Source organism: Pelophylax lessonae (assembly GCF_965119305.1).
Source record: "Pelophylax lessonae genome assembly, chromosome: 1".
Taxonomy (NCBI): Eukaryota; Metazoa; Chordata; class Amphibia; order Anura; family Ranidae; genus Pelophylax; species Pelophylax lessonae.
Window position 1 is genome coordinate 587016224 of NC_138768.1, and position 19202 is coordinate 587035425.

The window sequence follows — 19202 nt, forward strand, 5'->3', positions numbered from 1 at the left end:
AGTACATGTTGGTATTCATGGTTCTCTCAATGAACTGTAGCTCCCCAATGACGGCAGCACTCATGCAGCCCCAGACCATAACACTCCCACCACCATGCTTGACTGTAGGCAAGACACACTTATCTTTGGACTCCTCACCTGGTTGCCACCACACACGATTGACACCATCTGAACCAAATACGTTTATCTTGGACTCATCAGGCCACAGGACATGGTTCCAGTAATCAAGTAATGTCCTTAGTCTGCTTGTCTTCAGCAAACTGTTTGCGGGCTCTCTTGTGCATTATCTTTAGAAGAGGCTTCCTTCTTGGGCGACAGACATGCAGATCAATTTGATGCAGTGTGCAGCATATGGTCTGAGCACTGACAGGCTGACCCCCACCTCTTCAACCTTTGCAGCAATGCTGGCAGCACTCATACCTCTATTTCCCAAAGACAACCTCTGGATATGACGCGGAGCAGGTGCACTCAACTTCTTTGGTCGACCATGGCGAGGCCTGTTCTGAGTGGAACCTGTCCTGTTAAACCACTGTATGGTCTTGGCAGCTCAGTTTCAGGATCTTGGCAATCTTCTTATAGCCTAGGTCATCTTTATGTAGAGCAATATTTTTTTTTTTTTTCAGATCCTCAGAGAGTTCTTTGCCATGAGGTGCCATGTTGATCTTCTAGTGACCAGTATGAGAGAGTGAGAGCGATGACATCAAATTTAATACACCTGCTCCCCATTCACACCTGAGACCTTGTAACACTAACGAATCACATGACATCGGGGAGGGAAAATGGCTAATTAGGCCCAATTTGGACATTTTTACTTAGTGGTGTACTCCTGTTGCCAGAGGTTTAGACATTAATGGCTGTGTTGAGTTATTTTGAGGGGACAGCAAATTTACACTGTTATACAAGCTGTACACTCACTACTTTACATTGTAGCAAAGTGTCATTTCTTCAGTGTTGTGACATGAAAAAATATAATAAAATATTTACAAAAATGTGAGGGGTGTACTCACATTTGTGAGATTCTGTAGGTCTTTTTTTATTGTTGGTGCAATGTTTTATCCACTAAATGCCTTTCTTTTAAGGGAAAAAAATGCCCCTACCTAATTTGTTTTAATGATTGTATTTTATTTTGCTATTTATGCTAGCTTCCTGCCAAGTCCTGGTGAAAAGATCATCTGTCAGTAGTACTATAGTAAATTACCAGAAAAGACCACGCTAGTAGATCTAACTTAATTTTCTTTTGTATTCTAGAGAAAAATACTGAACTATGCAATGTAATGATGCACTTAAGAAAAATGGCTAATCACCCTTTACTACACAGGCAGTACTATACTGCAGAGAAGTTAAGAACTATGTCCAAGCTGATGCTTAAGGTAAGTACTCTGTGGTATCTGGATGAACCATATATAACTTGTACATTACAGCTATATAATACTTTTCCAGTTTTTTTTTGTTTTTTTTGCCCTGCCCAAACTTTTTTTTGAGATGTGTTGCTGCTATATTTTTTTCTTAAAATGGTACATTTTTCTCAGGTTAAACATTTGATATGTTTTCTGTTGTGAGCATCTGTGGGGCATCCTCAAACGGGAGGTGGAGGAGGGCAAGGTCTCGAACATCCACCAGCTCTGTGACGTTGTCATGTAGGAGTGGAAGAGGACTCCAGTAGCAACCTGTGAAGCTCTGGTGATCTCCATGCCCAAGAGGGTTAAGGCAGTGTTGGGAAATAATGTTGGCCACACAAAATATTGACACTTTGGGCCCAATTTGGACATTGTCACTTAGGGGTGTACTCACTTTTCTTGCTAGCGGTTTAGACATTAATGGCTGTGTGTTGAGTTATTTTGAGGGGACAGCAAATTTACACTGTTATACAAGCTGTACACTCACTACTTTACATTGTAGCAAAGTGTCATTTCTTCAGTGTTGTCGCATGAAAAGATATAATAAAATATTTACAAAAATGTGAGGGGTGTACTCACTTTTCCCCCAGGGTTCTGTCCTGGGACCAATCCTGTTTAATTTATTCATAAATGATCTAGAGGAGGGGATATCTAGTAAAATCTCAGTATTTGCGGATGATACTAAACTAAGCATGCCAATATCTTCTATGCAGGATGTGGAAATCTTACAAGCGGACCTGAACAAAATAGCGGGGTGGGCAACTACATGGCAGATGAGGTTTAATGTTGAAAAATGTAAAGTAATGCACTTGGGTGCCAGAAACCAGAAAGCAAGCTACTCACTAGGGGGGGGGAACCTCTGGGTGAGTCTAGGATGGAAAAAGACTTGGGGGTACTGGTGGACAACAGGCTTGGCAGTGGCATGCAATGCCAAGCCGCTGCAAGCAAAGCCAACAGAATACTGGGATGTATAAAAAAGGGGATTCACTCCAGAAATAAAGAGATTATTCTCCTGCTCTACAAGACTCTGGTCTGGCCACATCTGGAGTATGCTGTCCAGTTCTGGGCACCGGTCCTCAGGAAGGATGTGCTGGAACTGGAGAGAGTCCAGAGAAGGGCAACAGAAATAATTAGGGGAATGGAGGACATCAGCTATGAGGAAAGACTACAAGCACTGAACCTATTCTCTCTGGAGAAAAGACGATTGAGGGGGGATATGATATCAATGTACAAATACTGTACTGGCGACCCTAGCATAAGGAACAAACTATTCAGAGTAAGGGAATGCAATAAGACACGTGGCCACTCACTAAAACTAGAGGAAAGGCGGTTTAACCTTAAAGTGCGTAAGGGGTTCTTCACTGTAAGAGCGGTAAGGATGTGGAATTCTCTTCCACAAGCAGTCGTATCAGCAGGGAGCATTGATAGTTTCAAAAAACTATTAGATGGGCACCTTGGAGACCACAACATACAGGGGTATACAATGTACGGTTAAAAGCAAACACACACAGGTTGAACTGGATGGACTGATGTCTTTTTTCAACCTCACTAACTATGTAACCCTTTTCTTATAAATATATGCACATTCTTTCTGCAGGCTTTCCAACATCACTCGTATCATATCCAATTCAAAATAAAGGATGAGGCACTCTTCGTTTGCATCTCGATTCCTTCAAGACATACATGGAACAAATTGAATGACCGTTTACGTCCCCGCCCTTAAGTTCACAAGCACTTTAAAAATGTATACCAACAGGCCTAAAAGATCATTAAAAATAAACTTAGAAGAAGAAACATGTAACCACCCTGTTACTAAATAACTGATAAAACAATCTCACTGCTAAAACAAGATACATTGTAATCCCTTCCATCTACTTCTGGTATAAATGGGCTTGCAGAGTACACAAGACATGAGTGATTCTTCATAATCTACAAAGAAAAAATCTAGAATAAGTGATGAAGTCCCTTGATCCTTATAATGGTTTGCAGAAAAAGATACAGATCCGAATATATTTTTAATTTCTATGGATGTAGTGAGGACAATTAGTAAATCTATCTTACTGGTTTTCTTTCCCTATTTCAAAACTCTTATTTCCTCTTCTCAGTTTGGAGATTTCTTCCAAAATCAGGAGTTTGATTACTGTTTTTATGTCCCTTTTCTATAAAATGCCTGGGAATTTTGCAGTTGTCTGTTTCAATCGAAGTGAAGATTGATGATGATCTAATCTTCCATTTACTTGCTACCTCATTTTTCCCATATAGATTAGCCCAAATGGGCAGATCAGCTCATGTATCACAAATAATTGGCAGGTTAAGTTTGCTGTTCATGGGGTGTGTAACCCTTAACCATCCACTGTGTGTACCCTAAAACGGGAAAGACCTCTTCTCCTAGGACCTAGGAGAAGGTTGAGAGAAACTCCGTCTTCACGAATGCATTACATAAACTTCTTTTAAAAGTTTGCATAGATATTTGTTAGGATTCCCAAATTTCAGGGTACGCATCCATAAGAATGCACCAGTTTTTCTTAGTTCCAAAGATATTTTTGTTGTATGCATGAAATTGTGAAGTCAACCGGTTGCCGACTGCCGCACGACTATATACGGCGGCGGTCAGCCCCGGCCAGGCAAAGTGACGTATATATACATCACTAGCCTGTCGCTTCCTTGTGAGCCAATAGCGGGCGAGCGCGCGCTCGCCACGGCTCGTTTCCTAGGAAGTCCGTGTGTGTGACCGGCGGACCCGATGTCTGCCGGTCACTCGGCGATCGTTGGTGGAGAGGGAGAAAGGCAGGCGGCTGATGTAAACAAGCCACCTGTCATTCTCCCCTGTGTAGGAATGGTGATCATACGGTTCTACTATGTAGGACCGTTGATCACTGTTCCTACACTAGTAGCCATGTCCAATCACAGTAAAAAGGACGCCCCTAGGGACACACTTAAGCCCTCCTTCCCCAATAAAGTTAACCCCTTCCCTGCCAGTGTCATTTTGCAGTAACAGTGCATATGTATAGCACTGATTACTGCAGTAATGTCACTGGTAATGTCGCAGTACCGCAAAAAAAATGCAGATCGCCGCCATTACGCGTTAAAAAAAAAAACTAAAAATGACAAATCTTTCCCTTAGTAAACGCAATAACTTTTGCGCAAACCAATCAAAATACGCTTTTTGCGATTTTTTTTTTTTTTTTTTTTCTTTTACCAAACATATGTAGCAGAAAACAAATTGGCCAAAAATGTTAAAAAATTTTGATTTTTACTTTTTTTTTTGGGGGGGGAATTTAATATAAAAAAATGTGAAAAATATTGTTATTTTTGCAAAATTTACGCTCTTTTTTTGTTTATAGCGCAAAAAGTAAAAATTGCACAGGTGATCAAATACCACCAAAAGAAAGCTCTGTGGGGAAAAAAAGGACGTCAAATTCGTTTAGGTACAGCGTCGCACGACCGCGCAATTGTCCGTTAAATTCACGCAGTAAAAAATCGCAAAAAAAACCCTGGTTAGGAAGGGGGTAAAATCTTCTGGGGCTTAAGTGGTTAAGGGGATCCTTTTAGTGTTGCTTTTCTTTAATTTCTCAGTTACCTTCCACTTTATTTCAATCACCCCCTCTCTGACTCCACTAGATATTTTGGGTACCTTCTTGATAATCTTTTTGACATTTCACGAAGCCTCTCTCCTAAATGTGTCTCCTCGCTCACAATTCGGTGTATTCTCATCAATTAACCTGATAGATAGTAGTAGTTAATTCTTATCAGTTTGTTTTGTGTAAAGGTCAATAATTTTATACACATATGAAAACCATTTCATAATTGAAGGACAGTAGGGTCCAATGTCACGGCAACATAATTCAAAGTCGTCATCAATGAAATGCCACCAGAGATGCAACAATGTCTGGTGAAGGTCTCAATGGAATATGAGAGTCTCGTCTCAAGATGACGCATAAATGCCCCTGCAAATGACATACCGATATTGGAACCCATTGCAACCCCGCTGCACTGTAAATGGAACTCTTCTTCAAGCACAAATAATAATTAATCAAAATGTGACAAACCATTTAGGAAAAGGCATGGATGTCCACAACGGTTCAAATTGTTTCATGCATGTCTTGAAGGAATCTACATTTAAACCAAAGTTTATTTGTGGGGGTCATATCCCTTATGTTGGTTTTGAACTTGGAATTATTCATTAAGAAGGAAAGTCTGCAATTCTGTGAGATATGAAGAAGGTGGGAATCTACTATCCTTTTAGGTTTGTTTCACAATTTTTATGGAGGAGATGTCATCCTAAGATAGAAAATAAGCAATTGCTCCATATGGTGAAAAGAAATGCTGCAAAGAAAGGCTTTCTTTTCCCTGGCTACTATAGGACTATTGAGAGCAACCAGGGAAACTAAAGATCTTCATGAAATGACCAGTACTCTACAGGATCCTCCAATTTGTTTAAAAGTTTGCAACAAATGTTAAATGATCAGGAAATTTGTTCAAATACCTATACATCTGGATTCATCCTCTTGACATCTAGCTATAGTGGTCTCTTAGTTTTGGAAATCATGGCAGCTGTGTAAAAATTCCAGCTTTTGACACTCACAACATGCAATTTGCGTCATATTTTGCATTCTTGCTACGGACGTTTTTCAGACAAGCTTAAGGGGTGCCACAAAATGCCTACAGGAATGGCATTCAAATGAAGCTACAGTTTTAGAAGCCGAACAGTGTTTTGTATCATACTGGGGAACTTAGCCCGGCCATACACGGTTCGAATCGTGGCAGGTTTAGCGGGACCCTTGATGGGCAGGCTAAATGTACCTAGTTGATCATTCAATTTTGGTACAACCAGCCTGCTGGATTCAATCTCGACAGGGCTTCCATGTATACTAAATGTTATTGGAATAAGTTAGTATAGACATTTTTAGATGTTGTGAAGTGCCAGGGTCGACAGTCTAAAAAGTTCACTTCAGAACTGCTCTCCACATACAAGTCTATCAGAATGCAGACACATTTCAATTGCACCTGCAATAAAATCCTAATCTCAGAATTCTCAAATTGATGTAAAAAAACAAATTGCATTTCCTTTTAAAGCCTGACTACACAGACCTGTGTTTTTTTTTTTTTTTTTTACCTAACTAAACTGTTTTATGTGAGTTCACAGTCTAGTGCACTTGTTCTAACGCATTAGTAAATATTTACCCTAGGGGATGTTTTGATGATTTCTGTACAGTAGCCACTTATACACCAATAGCACAAATGAAACATGACAGTGCATAGCAGTACTACCTGATGTCCACTAGATGGTAGCGTAGTATTTGTTGATAGTCTGAGCAATTTGTAGGAAAATACATTGAGAGCAATTATCTAACACTGGATTTGCCAGAATCTGGAGAAGTTGTACATGGCAACCAATCCGCTTTAAGCTTTTATGACCAATGACTAACTGAACAAGCCGAGGTTAGAAGATGATTGTTTGTTATGCACAGCTGCTCCAGATTCTGACTTCTCCAGTTTAAGTAAATTCTAAATAATGACATTAGGAATTATTTAGGGCTTATAATAAATTCTGTGGTCACCTGATAATTCAAAACATAGCATCAAAGGAAACACTCATTCAGGGCCGGTTCACACCAAAACGCATTTTGGGAAAGAAGCGTCCGTGCATATTTCCCGCACCTCAGGTGAATGCGCTGCTCTTGCTTTCTGCATGTGGATGCCAGTGTATTAACAGCACCATAAATCAAATGCAGATCTCAAATGCATTGTTTTTGTGGGCATCAAATTGCATGATACTGCAGTACCCTGCGTTTTGGGGCAGTGCATTTTTTAAAGTAGGATAAGCACAATTTTTTGCACGGTTCAGTGCCTTTTCAAATGAATGGGCTGTCAAAATGCACCGCACAGGTGTGAACTTGCCCTCATTGCCACCAATGATATAAAATACACCTTCACTATGGATTTTCTTTGTGCACAGTTTGCATTAGTTAGCCCTTCATGAAGAAGACGACCGTTCTTTTGAAATCACCAGTGTAGTTTTAGGTGCCATTCCTCAGTAAAATGGTGTAGAACAGAGATGCTTTATCTTGTAGTAAAGTTTTATTTGGATAAAATCAAAAAGTTTCATAATCGTACATTACAGGACACAAAGGACTTTGAATTGACATTGGCAACAAAAAGGCAGGAATTTTTTGTTCAGGCATAATCCTCCCCAGCTCAAAGAAGCCTCACTTCTTAACTAATGTCCTTAGGTAATAGATGTGCCTACATATGCTTCCCTAAAGATTTAATTATGTAAGCTTTAGTGCCATACTTTCTGTCCTTTTCCTAACAACCCTTATGGGGCAAGAGGGGGCTTCATCCAGCTACATCACTATGGCCAGTAGGCCAAGTGTGACTATCTGCATCCCGCATGCAAGAGTAGATAAGGCCAGCAAACGTAACTTCCAGGGTACACTGTACCAGATCACTTCGCTGGTAGATTGCTCTGCAGGTCCAGGCAGACCGATGATCCCTGGAGGATGATAATGGGGGGGGGGGGGGCTGAGCGTTTTAATGAGCCCCAGAAAGTCCAGCCATAATGGGTGAAGATTAGACCTGCAGTTGGGACTGGTAAGCGCCTTGGGTCCAAGTGAAGCAGGTGGCAACATTCCCCTGAAGTGAGTATGTGAGCTCACAAAACATTAGCGCTGTACAGAAGAGGCAGACAAGTGCCACGCGTGATGGGGTCATTGTGAGCGTCTGTTCATGCACAGGCACAGTTTTTCTGGTACTCTTGGGTGCAGCAACGTGTTTTACAGGATCCTGCTGCTTAGTATGCCCAGTGGTTCATCTGACACAGCCACTGCACAGCAACTTCAGCAGCAAGTATCTGAGGACTTGTTCACACTTCTTTCAGCTGGGAGACCGCTCCCCTTAGGGTATAAACGGGGTAACAATCCTCAGCATGCCTTGGGCAGGCAGAGAGGTGGAGGGAAGGATGATGTGGTGGGCTCTCAAATCCTTACCAGGTAGGAAGGACCACCTGCACCATTTCCCCTGCAATGGTTCAAAAAAAGGGTCAGATTAGCTCTGCACTTATCTGGTATGTCTACTGTCTCAGGGGCACAATCCCCTGCTTCTTTTGTATCAGGAGAATAGTCATTCTGGTCTCTGAGATCAGCTTTTGGGGGTTATCAATGTGTTGAAACACCTGATCTCTCCGCTCTGGGTCTGCTCGGAGCAGAAAACAGTGACTTTCCCAAGTCCGCTCCAAGAACTGAGCGATCGAATGACCACTGATTTCTCAGCTTTCGATCTGCTCGGAGCGGAAAGCAGTGACTGTCTCATGTCACTGTGATGCGTTTGCATGAACAGGTTGCGATTTTGATGCGCTGTGAATTTGCACCGCATCTCGTGTGAAGCGGGTTTAAGACCAAGAACTGAGCGATCAAATGACCACTGATCACTCAGCTCTTAGTCTGCTCAGAGCAAAAAGCAGTGACTGTCAGTCACCACTCTCCTTAGTAAAAGATTTTGTGCAGGGTGTCAGATTGTTTTCCCCTGTGCATCCCCCTTTGACTCCAAGGGAACCTTAACTTTGTTTTGTTTGTTTTGCAGACCTCATTTGAGTCTCTCCCAAGAGATGTTCTAGTTGCTTGTTACAGACAAGGTTGCCAGTTTGATTGCCCTTAACTTAGATCTTAGGATCTTGAAGTTAGCTGTGCTTTCCTGCAAGTAACCTCTCCTAGTTCTTTCACCAGATAAGATAGTGTTGAGATCTTGGTCCTTTATTATTTTCTTATTTTTTTTTTTTTAAACGTAAGGTGATTCTTCATTCCACCTGCATCAGGATTGGAACAAAAGGATGGAAACAAAATATCCTAAGTAGAAGATGCTTCACACTTTGGATGTTCAAGCTTATCTAAAGTTAACAGCTTCCTTTCAACAATCTGGTCTGATTCCCTGTTTGTTCTGCCTTAGAGTCCTCACAAAAGTAAGGCTCTCTCTTAATCCCCTATTTCTAGGTGTCTTCGTCAGCCCATTTCTCAGGCCTAATGGTATCAAGGGCAAGGTTATTCCTTTTCCAATCAAGGCCATTTCCATCATGGGTGTCAATTCTTCCTGGGTAATTCAGCATCAAGTTTGTAAGGGTGCTACCTGATCTTCTCTTGATGTTTACAAAGTTCTACCATGTAGATGTTCACGCCCCTGGGGATGTCCAGTTTGGACAAAAGGTCTTCCTGGAGGCTTTGTAGTGGGATTCCCCCTGTTCTGTTTTTTTTTTTTTTTTTTTAGTTTTGGGTGTGTTTGGGCTTTTTGCTGTGATGGCCACACCATATATTCAGTGCTTTGAGACATCCTAAGTAGTCCTGTGTTGTCTGGTTAGGAAATTGGGATTTTTTTGTTTACATGTAATACTCCCTTTCGTGGAGTGCATTGCAGGATACAGAGATCCCTCTTGTCTGTTTCTCAATGCTTGCTACAAACCTGTAAGTGGTTCACAATTTTCTGTATTTTGAATTGAAGCATATGTGCACAGAATGGTGTTAAATCTGCTGTCAGATTTTTAGTTTCACTTTTTTCCCTATCTCCTTCTTTCTTGCTATCCCTGTAACTGCATTGAAATAACACTTTTTTTGGAATGTTCATAAGGAGATTTCCTACTACTCTGTGTCTCAAGTCACAAAATTGTCACCAGGACTGGTAGTAATTGGAAATCTCACCCTCCGTCACAGATGGCAGTTAAACCTTATGAGAGGTAGGGAGCATTTCCACTCTTCCTTAAAAAAAAAAAAAAAAAAAAACACGTTTGGTTGGCGGTACATTCAGCTATCTATTGTTCCTTTTTAACTATTTTTGAGGACCACAGCTCTACTCCCTTGTTCCGTGAAAGTAATTAGTACAACCCCTGGTATTTGCCTCAAAATTGTACAGCCACAAGACCATTTATCCAGCTTTTATTTTGTCACATTTGCACATCATATATGGGTACACACAGGTGAAAAAAATGTATTTGTAAATTTTAAGGTAAGAATTGATTTAGGTTTGTGTAGACATGAATATGTTTGATGGCAGTATATTTGCAAGTTGGTTAGAAATTTAACATTGCTCATATTTGTGTGAGCACCTTGAATTCTCTTAATCATAAGTCATTTACAGTATTCATTGTGACTGTTTTTTTTTTTCCCCTTCCTTTCTTTTTTTGTCAGCAGAGCAGGCTTATGTCCCATCTCTCCTTTCTCATACACTTCTGCAGCATCAGACCCTTTATGATGACTTATTGCTGTTTTTTGTAGATCGCTGTTTTAAAGGATACGTTCATTTTGAAAAATAATAAAAGCACTTTAATAATGCACATTTTATTTCAGGTAAAAAAAAAAATATGCATTTATTTTTTGTAGTAGGAGTCTGTAAAGCATTGCACCAGCGATCAGTATTTAGCTGATGCCATGCAGGTCTCCTGCACACTGTCTTTTCCTGTGGTGCGTGAACACACTCAGACTAGCACTCGGTGCATAAAAAAGTGCACACACGGAAACGTGGGAAACACAAAAAGTGCACAGGGTGTGCGAAATGGGCCACCTCCGAAGAGGACGGACCCTGACCTTGATCCCCCGGGGCGCAAGACTCCTGACAGGGACTGAGGTACTTCCTATGGTCTGCCCGGCCCAAACCAGGCAAACCCTGTTCTCTGGGAGTACTACCGAAACAGCCCACCCCAAGTACTAGGTGGGGCTCCCCCGAAGGGAGACCCCATGAGAGAGGGCGAATTAAGCCAGAAGTCCATATCCGCCCCCTCCCAAGACTCTCAAGGTAGGCCCGAGGACCCACACCCTACTCATCATGTGAAGAAAAGGTGAAAGTGAAGTGACACGCAACAAAGAAAACACACAAACAAAAAGGTGGGGAAAGTGCTTAGTGCCATAGTGAAATACCATGGCAGGCCTTCCGGCCAGGAATAAAAAAATCCTCTGGTCCCGGCCAAAAGGCCCGTCCTAAGAGGCAGGTGGGAAAAAAGTGTGTAGTGCAGTGACCAAGGTGCCGAAATACTCAAGATGAGCTGCCCCCACCTGTGAGATTAAGGCACCCCTAGGCTGCCACCCTAGGGGTACATGCACCATGGGCTTTTTTCGGTCCTGGCCCCTGGCCAGACCAATGTAGCCCATCCCCACCAGGAAAGGTTTACAGCACCAAATAGTTTTTATTTATTGCATGCTTTTATTATAATCAGATGTTGAAGAGGCAATTGATTCAGCTCCTAGGTTGAACACCAGAACTCATCTCTCTGTGACTGCCTTTGGTCCAGCACCCATGGCCGCCCAGTGTCGGGGCCATTTTGAAACGGCACTGTAGATGACAGCTGCTTCTGCAGTGACAAAATTCTGTATCAAATTGCCTCCTCTCCATATTTACCCTAATTTGCCCTCCCTATAATTTTGTCTGCCTTTTCAATCTTTTTAAAAACCGAAAATAGCAAGAAACAATAGCATCCAATGGGACGACTTGATCATGTACATTTTTTTTTTTGTTTAAGTGACTAAGTCCTGTAATTTGTGAGCTGAGGAAAGTGAATAAAAAGAGTCTGTTTAGCAAAGATGTTACTATATTGTTAGCATTAATAGTATTCATTGCTATCTGGTTTCTTCTATTTTACAGACTGTTTTTTTCTTTGAATCTTGCCCAGGTGCAGAGTTTTGCAATTCTTCTATTAGTGCAGCAATGAGTTCTAATTGACTTGGGTAGGTTTCACAGGATTAGTTCTATAATACTAGAACGGCGGGAGGGGGGGGTGGCAATATAAAAAAAAAGCATATAGAGAATCTGGGGGGGGGGGGGGGGATAAGCTTGCCTTGTTGAGTTTCCTTGACTGACCCTTATTTTGGGACTGATTTGGGTACCCCACACATAAAGAGTTTTTCTCTTTCGTTCATCGACGGACACATCGCTCCATAAATCAGAACTAGTGGGTTATATGGCAGAACAAAAAACACCTGTCTACCCCCATGGGCCATCCTCATCTTGTGTATACCCCCCCCCCTTCTCTGCTCTAGGTAATCAGTTTTAATCTGTCTATCCCAGCTGGGATCTCTAGTCCTAGCAATTTTCTCCATCCTTAACATCTTTTTTGTTTTCTCTTGGGAGATCTACAATCAACTGCTAGGCTGGGCACCAGACTGGATAATGTAGATCCAGTGGTCCCCCAGCCCAGGCAGCGAGCGCATGCAGACCGCAGCTGAACGCTAGGTCGGCCGCGACATAGCCTCACGAACAGGGGCTGACCCCCGAGTTAAACCTCTCGCAGGGTCGCATAAAACCGGGTTTGGGACTGAGTTGCAGCGGTCCCTTGGCCGACAGCTCCCCCTACTTTGGTGGCGAGGAGTAATGTCTGGAGCGTTACCCGCACCATGGAAGGGTAAGTACAGTCCCCCTTCTCCCCTTTTGGTGGTTTTCTTTGGGGTGGACGCGGGTAACCTCCAGGGACGGTCGGACCTGCCTGCACTTTCCCATCCAATCCCTCACTGAGCTGGGCTTCCCCCACTCCCATTCCCCCCTTTCTGGACCTAGAGTCTGGTGGGGGTCCCAGGGCAGAGAATGTGGCAGAGACCCCCTGGGGTCTCCCCCCGCTATCCCCACTTTGTAAGGGTCCTGGGATAGTGGGTGTCTTGCCCTGGTAGTCTGGAGGGGTCACAGTGTAGGAGACCTCTAGGTGCATGCCCTGCTGTTTGCAGTGTGGGTATAGTGCGGGGGGGTCCCATTGCAGAGACTGGTGCAGAGTGCACGGCAGAATCTCCCCTAAATGTGTCCCCTACCTTCAGGGGGTGTCACCTTCCAGAGGGTACAGGAAAGATCCTGGCAGCATGCTTCAGTGATTGTAGCTGATGGTGGCCATTTTCCCTTAGTCTGCCGGGTCTCCGGTTGGCAGCCATGTTTGTGTAGCTGGATGATGTCATGGGGCCATTTTCACTTAGTCTGGGAGATGCTGGAGACTACTGAAGCCTCGTGGGAATGTCAAAGCTCCTCCTCTTCCTTCTTAGTTTCCGCTTCCTGTGCCCGGGACATATGAACAGAGATAGCATCCATGATAAGGCTGGGTTTGAATTCTCGGTGCTCCTCTGGTTGGTAGGGTAAGTCTTTGGGGGTCCCTGTTATCTCTCTCTCTGCTGATGGGTACCCTGAGCCTTGAGGGGATCCTTTAGAGGTGCCAAAAGATGTTTTTTTGTACTGCAAGGCCTTCCTTTCCTTATGGAGCCTCAGGGCCACATCTCTCCCAGTGACCCCTTCATGGAGGTGGCAGGTCCCTCAAAACCCCAGCTTCCCATGGTGGCACTGATGGCGGTACTGCAGTCCTTAGTGTCCCAGGTGGAAGTGGCGTGTGGGCAAAGGCCCAGGATCACGTGTCCCCCGCCTTTTTTCCCTGATCAGTCTGTCTCATCTGATTCTGAGCCTGACGCAGCGGTGGACGCGGCCCATTCAGGGGAGCTTAATATCCCACCCCTAGATCCATCCATCCGATAGTGATCAGTGATCCCTACTATGGTGAAGGCGAGGAAGTCCTCTCCCAGGAAGATATACCATTGTACGTGGAAAGTGTACATTTCTTGGTGTGAGTCGATTGGCACTCATCCTTGATCCTTTTCTGTGGCTCGGATCTTTAACTTTCCTGAACTTGATCAGAAGTTGGCCTTGAGTACTATCAAGGGCCAGGTGTCTACCTTGGCAATCTAATTTCAGTGACCCAGTATCCCAGAAGGTGACATTCTTGGTGGCTCTTACCTCGGCCCGCAGGGTATCGAAACTGGCAGCATTTTTCCTGTCACAGTCCCTATTTGGTGGTCCATAGGAATAAAGTGGTTCTTCGTCCCTGTCCATCATTCCTGCCCAAAGTTGTCCCTGACTTCCATTTAAATGAGGACATTGTGTTGCCTTCCTTGTGTCCCAAGCCGGCTCATCCCAAGGAATATGCTTTGCATACCTTGGATGTGGTTCGTGTGATTCGGGTGTATCTGGCAGCTACGGAGTCCTTTCGAAGGTCAGACTCTCTTTTTGTGGTTACGGACAGACCAAGAAATGGGCTGGCCGCTTCTTCAGATACCATCTCCAGATGGATCAGAAAGACTCTGACTCAGGCCTAGTCTCTATTAAAGGTCAGGTTCCACCTTTCCCTATCATGTCGCATTCTACTCAGGCACTGAGTGCTTCTGCCTTCCGTCATCAGGCATCAATATCGCAAGTTTGCAAGGCCGCCACTTACTCGTCAGTGAATACCTACACAAAATTCTGTATGGTAGATTCTTTGGCATCTGCAGATGCTTCTTTTGGCCGCAAAGTTTTGCAGGCTGCTGTTTAAGAGGGGCTGTTCTCTCTTGAGGTGTGTTTTTTCTTTAAATTTCTATTTTTCCAGATGGGGCTCCTGTGATCCGGTTAAGGCTCCTTTGTTCTGGTTAGGGCTCTTATGTTTAGCCCTGGGTTATTTTCCCCACCCCTCATTTTCCTTTTGGCACTGCTTTTGTTTGTCCCACTAGTTATTATTTATGGAGCGCTGTGTCTGTTGAACGAAAGAGAAAATGGGATTTTTGTAACTTAACTTAAATTCCATTTCTCTGAGTTCATTAACGGACACAGCACCCACCCCTCTAAGGAGTTTTGATACTTCTAATACTGCTTGCTACTAAGCTGATTACCTAGCGCAGAGAGGGGGTTTTATACCAAGCTGAGCATGACCCATGGGCATAGGCAGGTGTTTTTTTTTTTTTGCCTAGTCCTACTTCTGGAGGAGGCAATATAACCCAGTAGTTATGATTTATGGAGCGCTTTGTCCGTCAAACTCGGAGAAATGGATTTTACTGTAAGTACAAAAATCCCATTTTCATTTATTTTTATGCCCTGCTTCTCAGCTGCGATGCATAGACACTGCATGTGCTCCAGTGTGAACAAGGCTGTGTGACCTTGTCCAGACCAACATGTTCCAAGTGCAGAAAACCAGTGATCGCCGCACAAGTGTGAATGAACAAAGTAGATTATACAGCTGATCTGAGAGGTTTTCTTGTTTAACTGCTGGTCTGCATACAGCTGAGGGAGATCTGTGATCGCATTAGTGGAAGCAATGAGGCTTCTTTGCTAGGGCCCAAGAAACTAGCAGAATGCCTCCTGATTCTTTTGTATGATTTATTTAGTTTACCGTTCTATATTGTTTCCTAAATACAGAGCTTTATCCAGGGCTGCACATATTTTATGTCCATGTTCTCAAAGTATGTGCACAACATTTCTATGGAAATGTAATTCCTAAAGTAGCAACCTTCTGTCGCATTAGAACTGCAGTCAAGTCTTTCTGGGTTGGTAGGAGAAATTGTACAATAATTACACAAATCTCTTTAAAATTCATTGTCTAAGCAATACTTATTGATATATTCATAAGCTCCCGTGTTCTCCATACCCTTCAACACTGCTGGTTTTATGAAGATAGTTTTTGACACTAGACAGTGAAAATTATACACGAGGATAAAAGCATACAATATATTGTGATACTCTATATTTTCTTATCGGGTATCATTTAAGACACCCCTTTCCTTACATAATTAATTGAGGCACTCTGTTCTGTGTGCACTGGTACCTTTGCTGTTTAGCAAGTAGCTGTCCCTTGTCTGCAGCTTTCTAGGCGATTCATTTACAAAAATGGCACCTGTAAATGTGCTAGCCTTTCATGACTCAGTAGTTTGCTTTCATGTCCAGGGCAATAATATTAGAAATAATCGTAACATTGTGTTTTCTCTAGTTAGCCTGGCAGACGTGCATTTTTTGTAACTCAAATATGTGATTTTTGAAATTGCATTGGTGAAAGAATGTTTTTTCTTTATACAGGGAGTTCAGACTTATTAGGCAAATGAGTATTTTTGAGGATTAATTTTATTATTGAACAACAACCATGTTCTCAATGAACCCAAAAAACTCATTAATATCAAAGCTGACTATTTTTGGAAGTAGTTTTTAGTTTGTTTTTAGTTTTAGCTATTTTAGGGGGATTTCTGTGTGTGCAGGTGACTATTACTGTGCGTAATTATTAGGCAACTTAACAAAAATCAAAGATACAGTATACCCATTTCAATTATTTATTTTTACCAGTGAAACCAATATAACATCTCAACATTCACAAATATACATTTCTGACATTCAAAAACAAAAACAAATCAGTGACCAATATAGCCACCTTTCTTTGCAAGGACACTCAAAAGCCTGCCATCCATGGATTCTGTCAGTGTTTTGATCTGTTCACCATCAACATTGCGTGCAGCAGCAACCACAGCCTCCCATACACTGTTCAGAGAGGTGTACTGTTTTCCCTCCTTGTAAATCTCACATTTGATGGACCACAGGTTCTCAATGGGGTTCAGATCAGGTGAACAAGGAGGCCATGTCATTAGCTTTTCTTCTTTTATACCCTTTCTTGCCAGCCACGCTGTGGAGTACTTGGACGCGTGTGATGGAGCATTGTCCTGCATGAAAATCATGTTTTTCTTGAAGGATGCAGACTTCTTCCTGTACCACTGCTTTAAGAAGGTGTCTTCCAGAAACTGGCAGTAGGACTGGGAGTTGAGCTTGACTCCATCCTCAACCCGAAAAGGCCCCACAAGCTCATCTTTGATGATACCAGCCCAAACCAGTACTCCACCTCCACCTTGCTGGCGTCTGTGTCGGACTGGAGCTTTCTGCCCTTTACCAATCCAGCCACGGGCCCATCCATCTGGCCCATCAAGACTCACTCTCATTTCATCAGTCCATAAAACCTTTGAAAAATCAGTCTTGAGATATTTCTTGGCCCAGTCTTGACGTTTCAGCTTGTGTGTCTTGTTCAGTGGTGGTCGTCTTTCAGCCTTTCTTACCTTGGCCATGTCTCTGAGTATTGCACACCTTGTGCTTTTGGGCACTCCAGTGATGTTGCAGCTCTGAAATATGGCCAAACTGGTGGCAAGTGGCATCTTGGCAGCTGCACGCTTGACTTTTCTCAGTTCATGGGCTGTTATTTTGCGCCTTGGTTTTTCCACACGCTTCTTGCGACCCTGTTGACTATTTTGAATGAAATGCTTGATTGTTCGATGATCACGCTTCAGAAGCTTTGCAATTTTAAGAGTGCTGCATCCCTCTGCAAGATATCTCACTATTTTTGACTTTTCTGAGCCTGTCAAGTCCTTCTTTTGACCCATTTTGCCCAAGGAAAGGAAGTTGCCTAATAATTATGCACACCTGATATAGGGTGTTGATGTCATTAGACCACACCCCTTCTCATTACAGAGATGCACATCACCTAATATGCTTAATTGGTAGTAGGCTTTCGAGCCTATACAGCTTGGAGTAAGACCACATGCATAAAGAGGATGATGTGGTCAAAATACTCATTTGCCTAATAATTCTGCACTCCCTGTAGATGCATTATTCCCTTATTCCTGCTGTTTACATTAAATTACATTTCCAGTTTAAAAGGGGTATTGGTGGGTATATACAGATGAATTTCATAACATTTGAATATCATCAAAAACGTTATTTCAGTAATTCAATTCAAAAAGTGAAAATCATATATTTTATATAGATGCGTTACCAACAGAGTGATATATTTCAAGCATTTCTTTCTTTTAATTTTGATGATTATGGCTTACAGCTAGTGAAAATATTCAGTATCTCAGATTAGAATATTCTATATGACCAATAAAAAGATTTTTTAATACAGAAGTGTTGAATTACTGAAAAGTATGTCCATGTGCAGTATATAATGCACTCAATACTTGGTCGAGGCTCCTTTTGCATGAATTACTGCATCAGTGTGGCGTGGCATGGAGGCGATCAGCCAGTGGCCACTGCTGAGGTGTTACGGAAGCCCAGGTTGCTTTGATAGAGGCTTTCAGCTCACCTGCATTGTTGGATCTGGTGCCCCTCATCTTCCTCTTGACAATACCCCACAGATTCTCTACGGGGTATAGGTCAGGCGAGTTTGCTGGCCAATCGAGCACAGTGATACCATGATCATTAAACCAGGTATTGGTACTTTTGGCAATGTGGGCAGTGGCAAGTCCTGCTGGAAAATGAAATCCGCATCTCCATAAATAAACTTTTTGATGATATTTTATGAGATGCACTTGAATGTAATGGTTTAATGGAGAGCAACATATCAGGTTGTCTTTTATCATATTATTTGAAGTCTTTGATCTATTCCCTAGAACTTTTTAAAGTGTCACTATTCTTTATGAATTAAAGTAAAATGTTTGACTAACTATGAGTTTTCATTTTGTATCCTATTTTTAAAGGAACCTACACATTGTGAAGCCAATCCTGATCTTATCTTTGAAGATATGGAGGTTATGACAGATTTTGAACTGCACAGACTATGCAGTGAATTCTCAAGCCTATCCACATTTACACTTGAAAAGCAACTGCTTTTAGATTCTGGAAAATTTGAGATGCTGGAAAACTTACTATCTGACTCTAAGAAAAAGGTAATTTTCTTTTCCCTTTTTTTTTTTTTTTTTCAAGGATTTTTGTACTCCCTATTGAATTATTTTTTTGGAGTCCATTGAGAAACACTGGAAGTCTTTAACCTTTGGTGTATACTGCTGCCAACAGGATGATTAAGCATTGGCAAACAAAAAACTGTAGGACAGCCAGAATAACCTAATCCTACTACCAGCATGCCTCAGTTTTGTAGAAAAACAGTACCAAGAAGATGAGCATAAATGCAGAGGGGTGTGGAACCTGTGCCTACAGGCATCATCCCAGTACCATTATTTTCAGTCAGCGATTCTGTAGAAGGCAGAAATGATCGGTGTGGCTAATTAGCCACTCAATCACTTCTGC

At 42.4% G+C, this 19202-nt stretch overlaps 1 protein-coding gene across 1 annotated transcript in view; it reads left to right on the forward strand.

Moving 5' to 3' along the window:
* The window catches only part of SMARCAD1 (SNF2 related chromatin remodeling ATPase with DExD box 1), a 261584-nt gene that overhangs the window by 213796 nt on the left and 28586 nt on the right, over positions 1 to 19202 (forward strand). Inside the window, exons 19-20 of the mRNA XM_082268551.1 lie at positions 1249 to 1370; positions 18656 to 18844. Coding sequence (XP_082124677.1) covers positions 1249 to 1370; positions 18656 to 18844 — 311 coding nt within the window. The remainder of the gene's footprint in view (positions 1 to 1248; positions 1371 to 18655; positions 18845 to 19202) is intronic.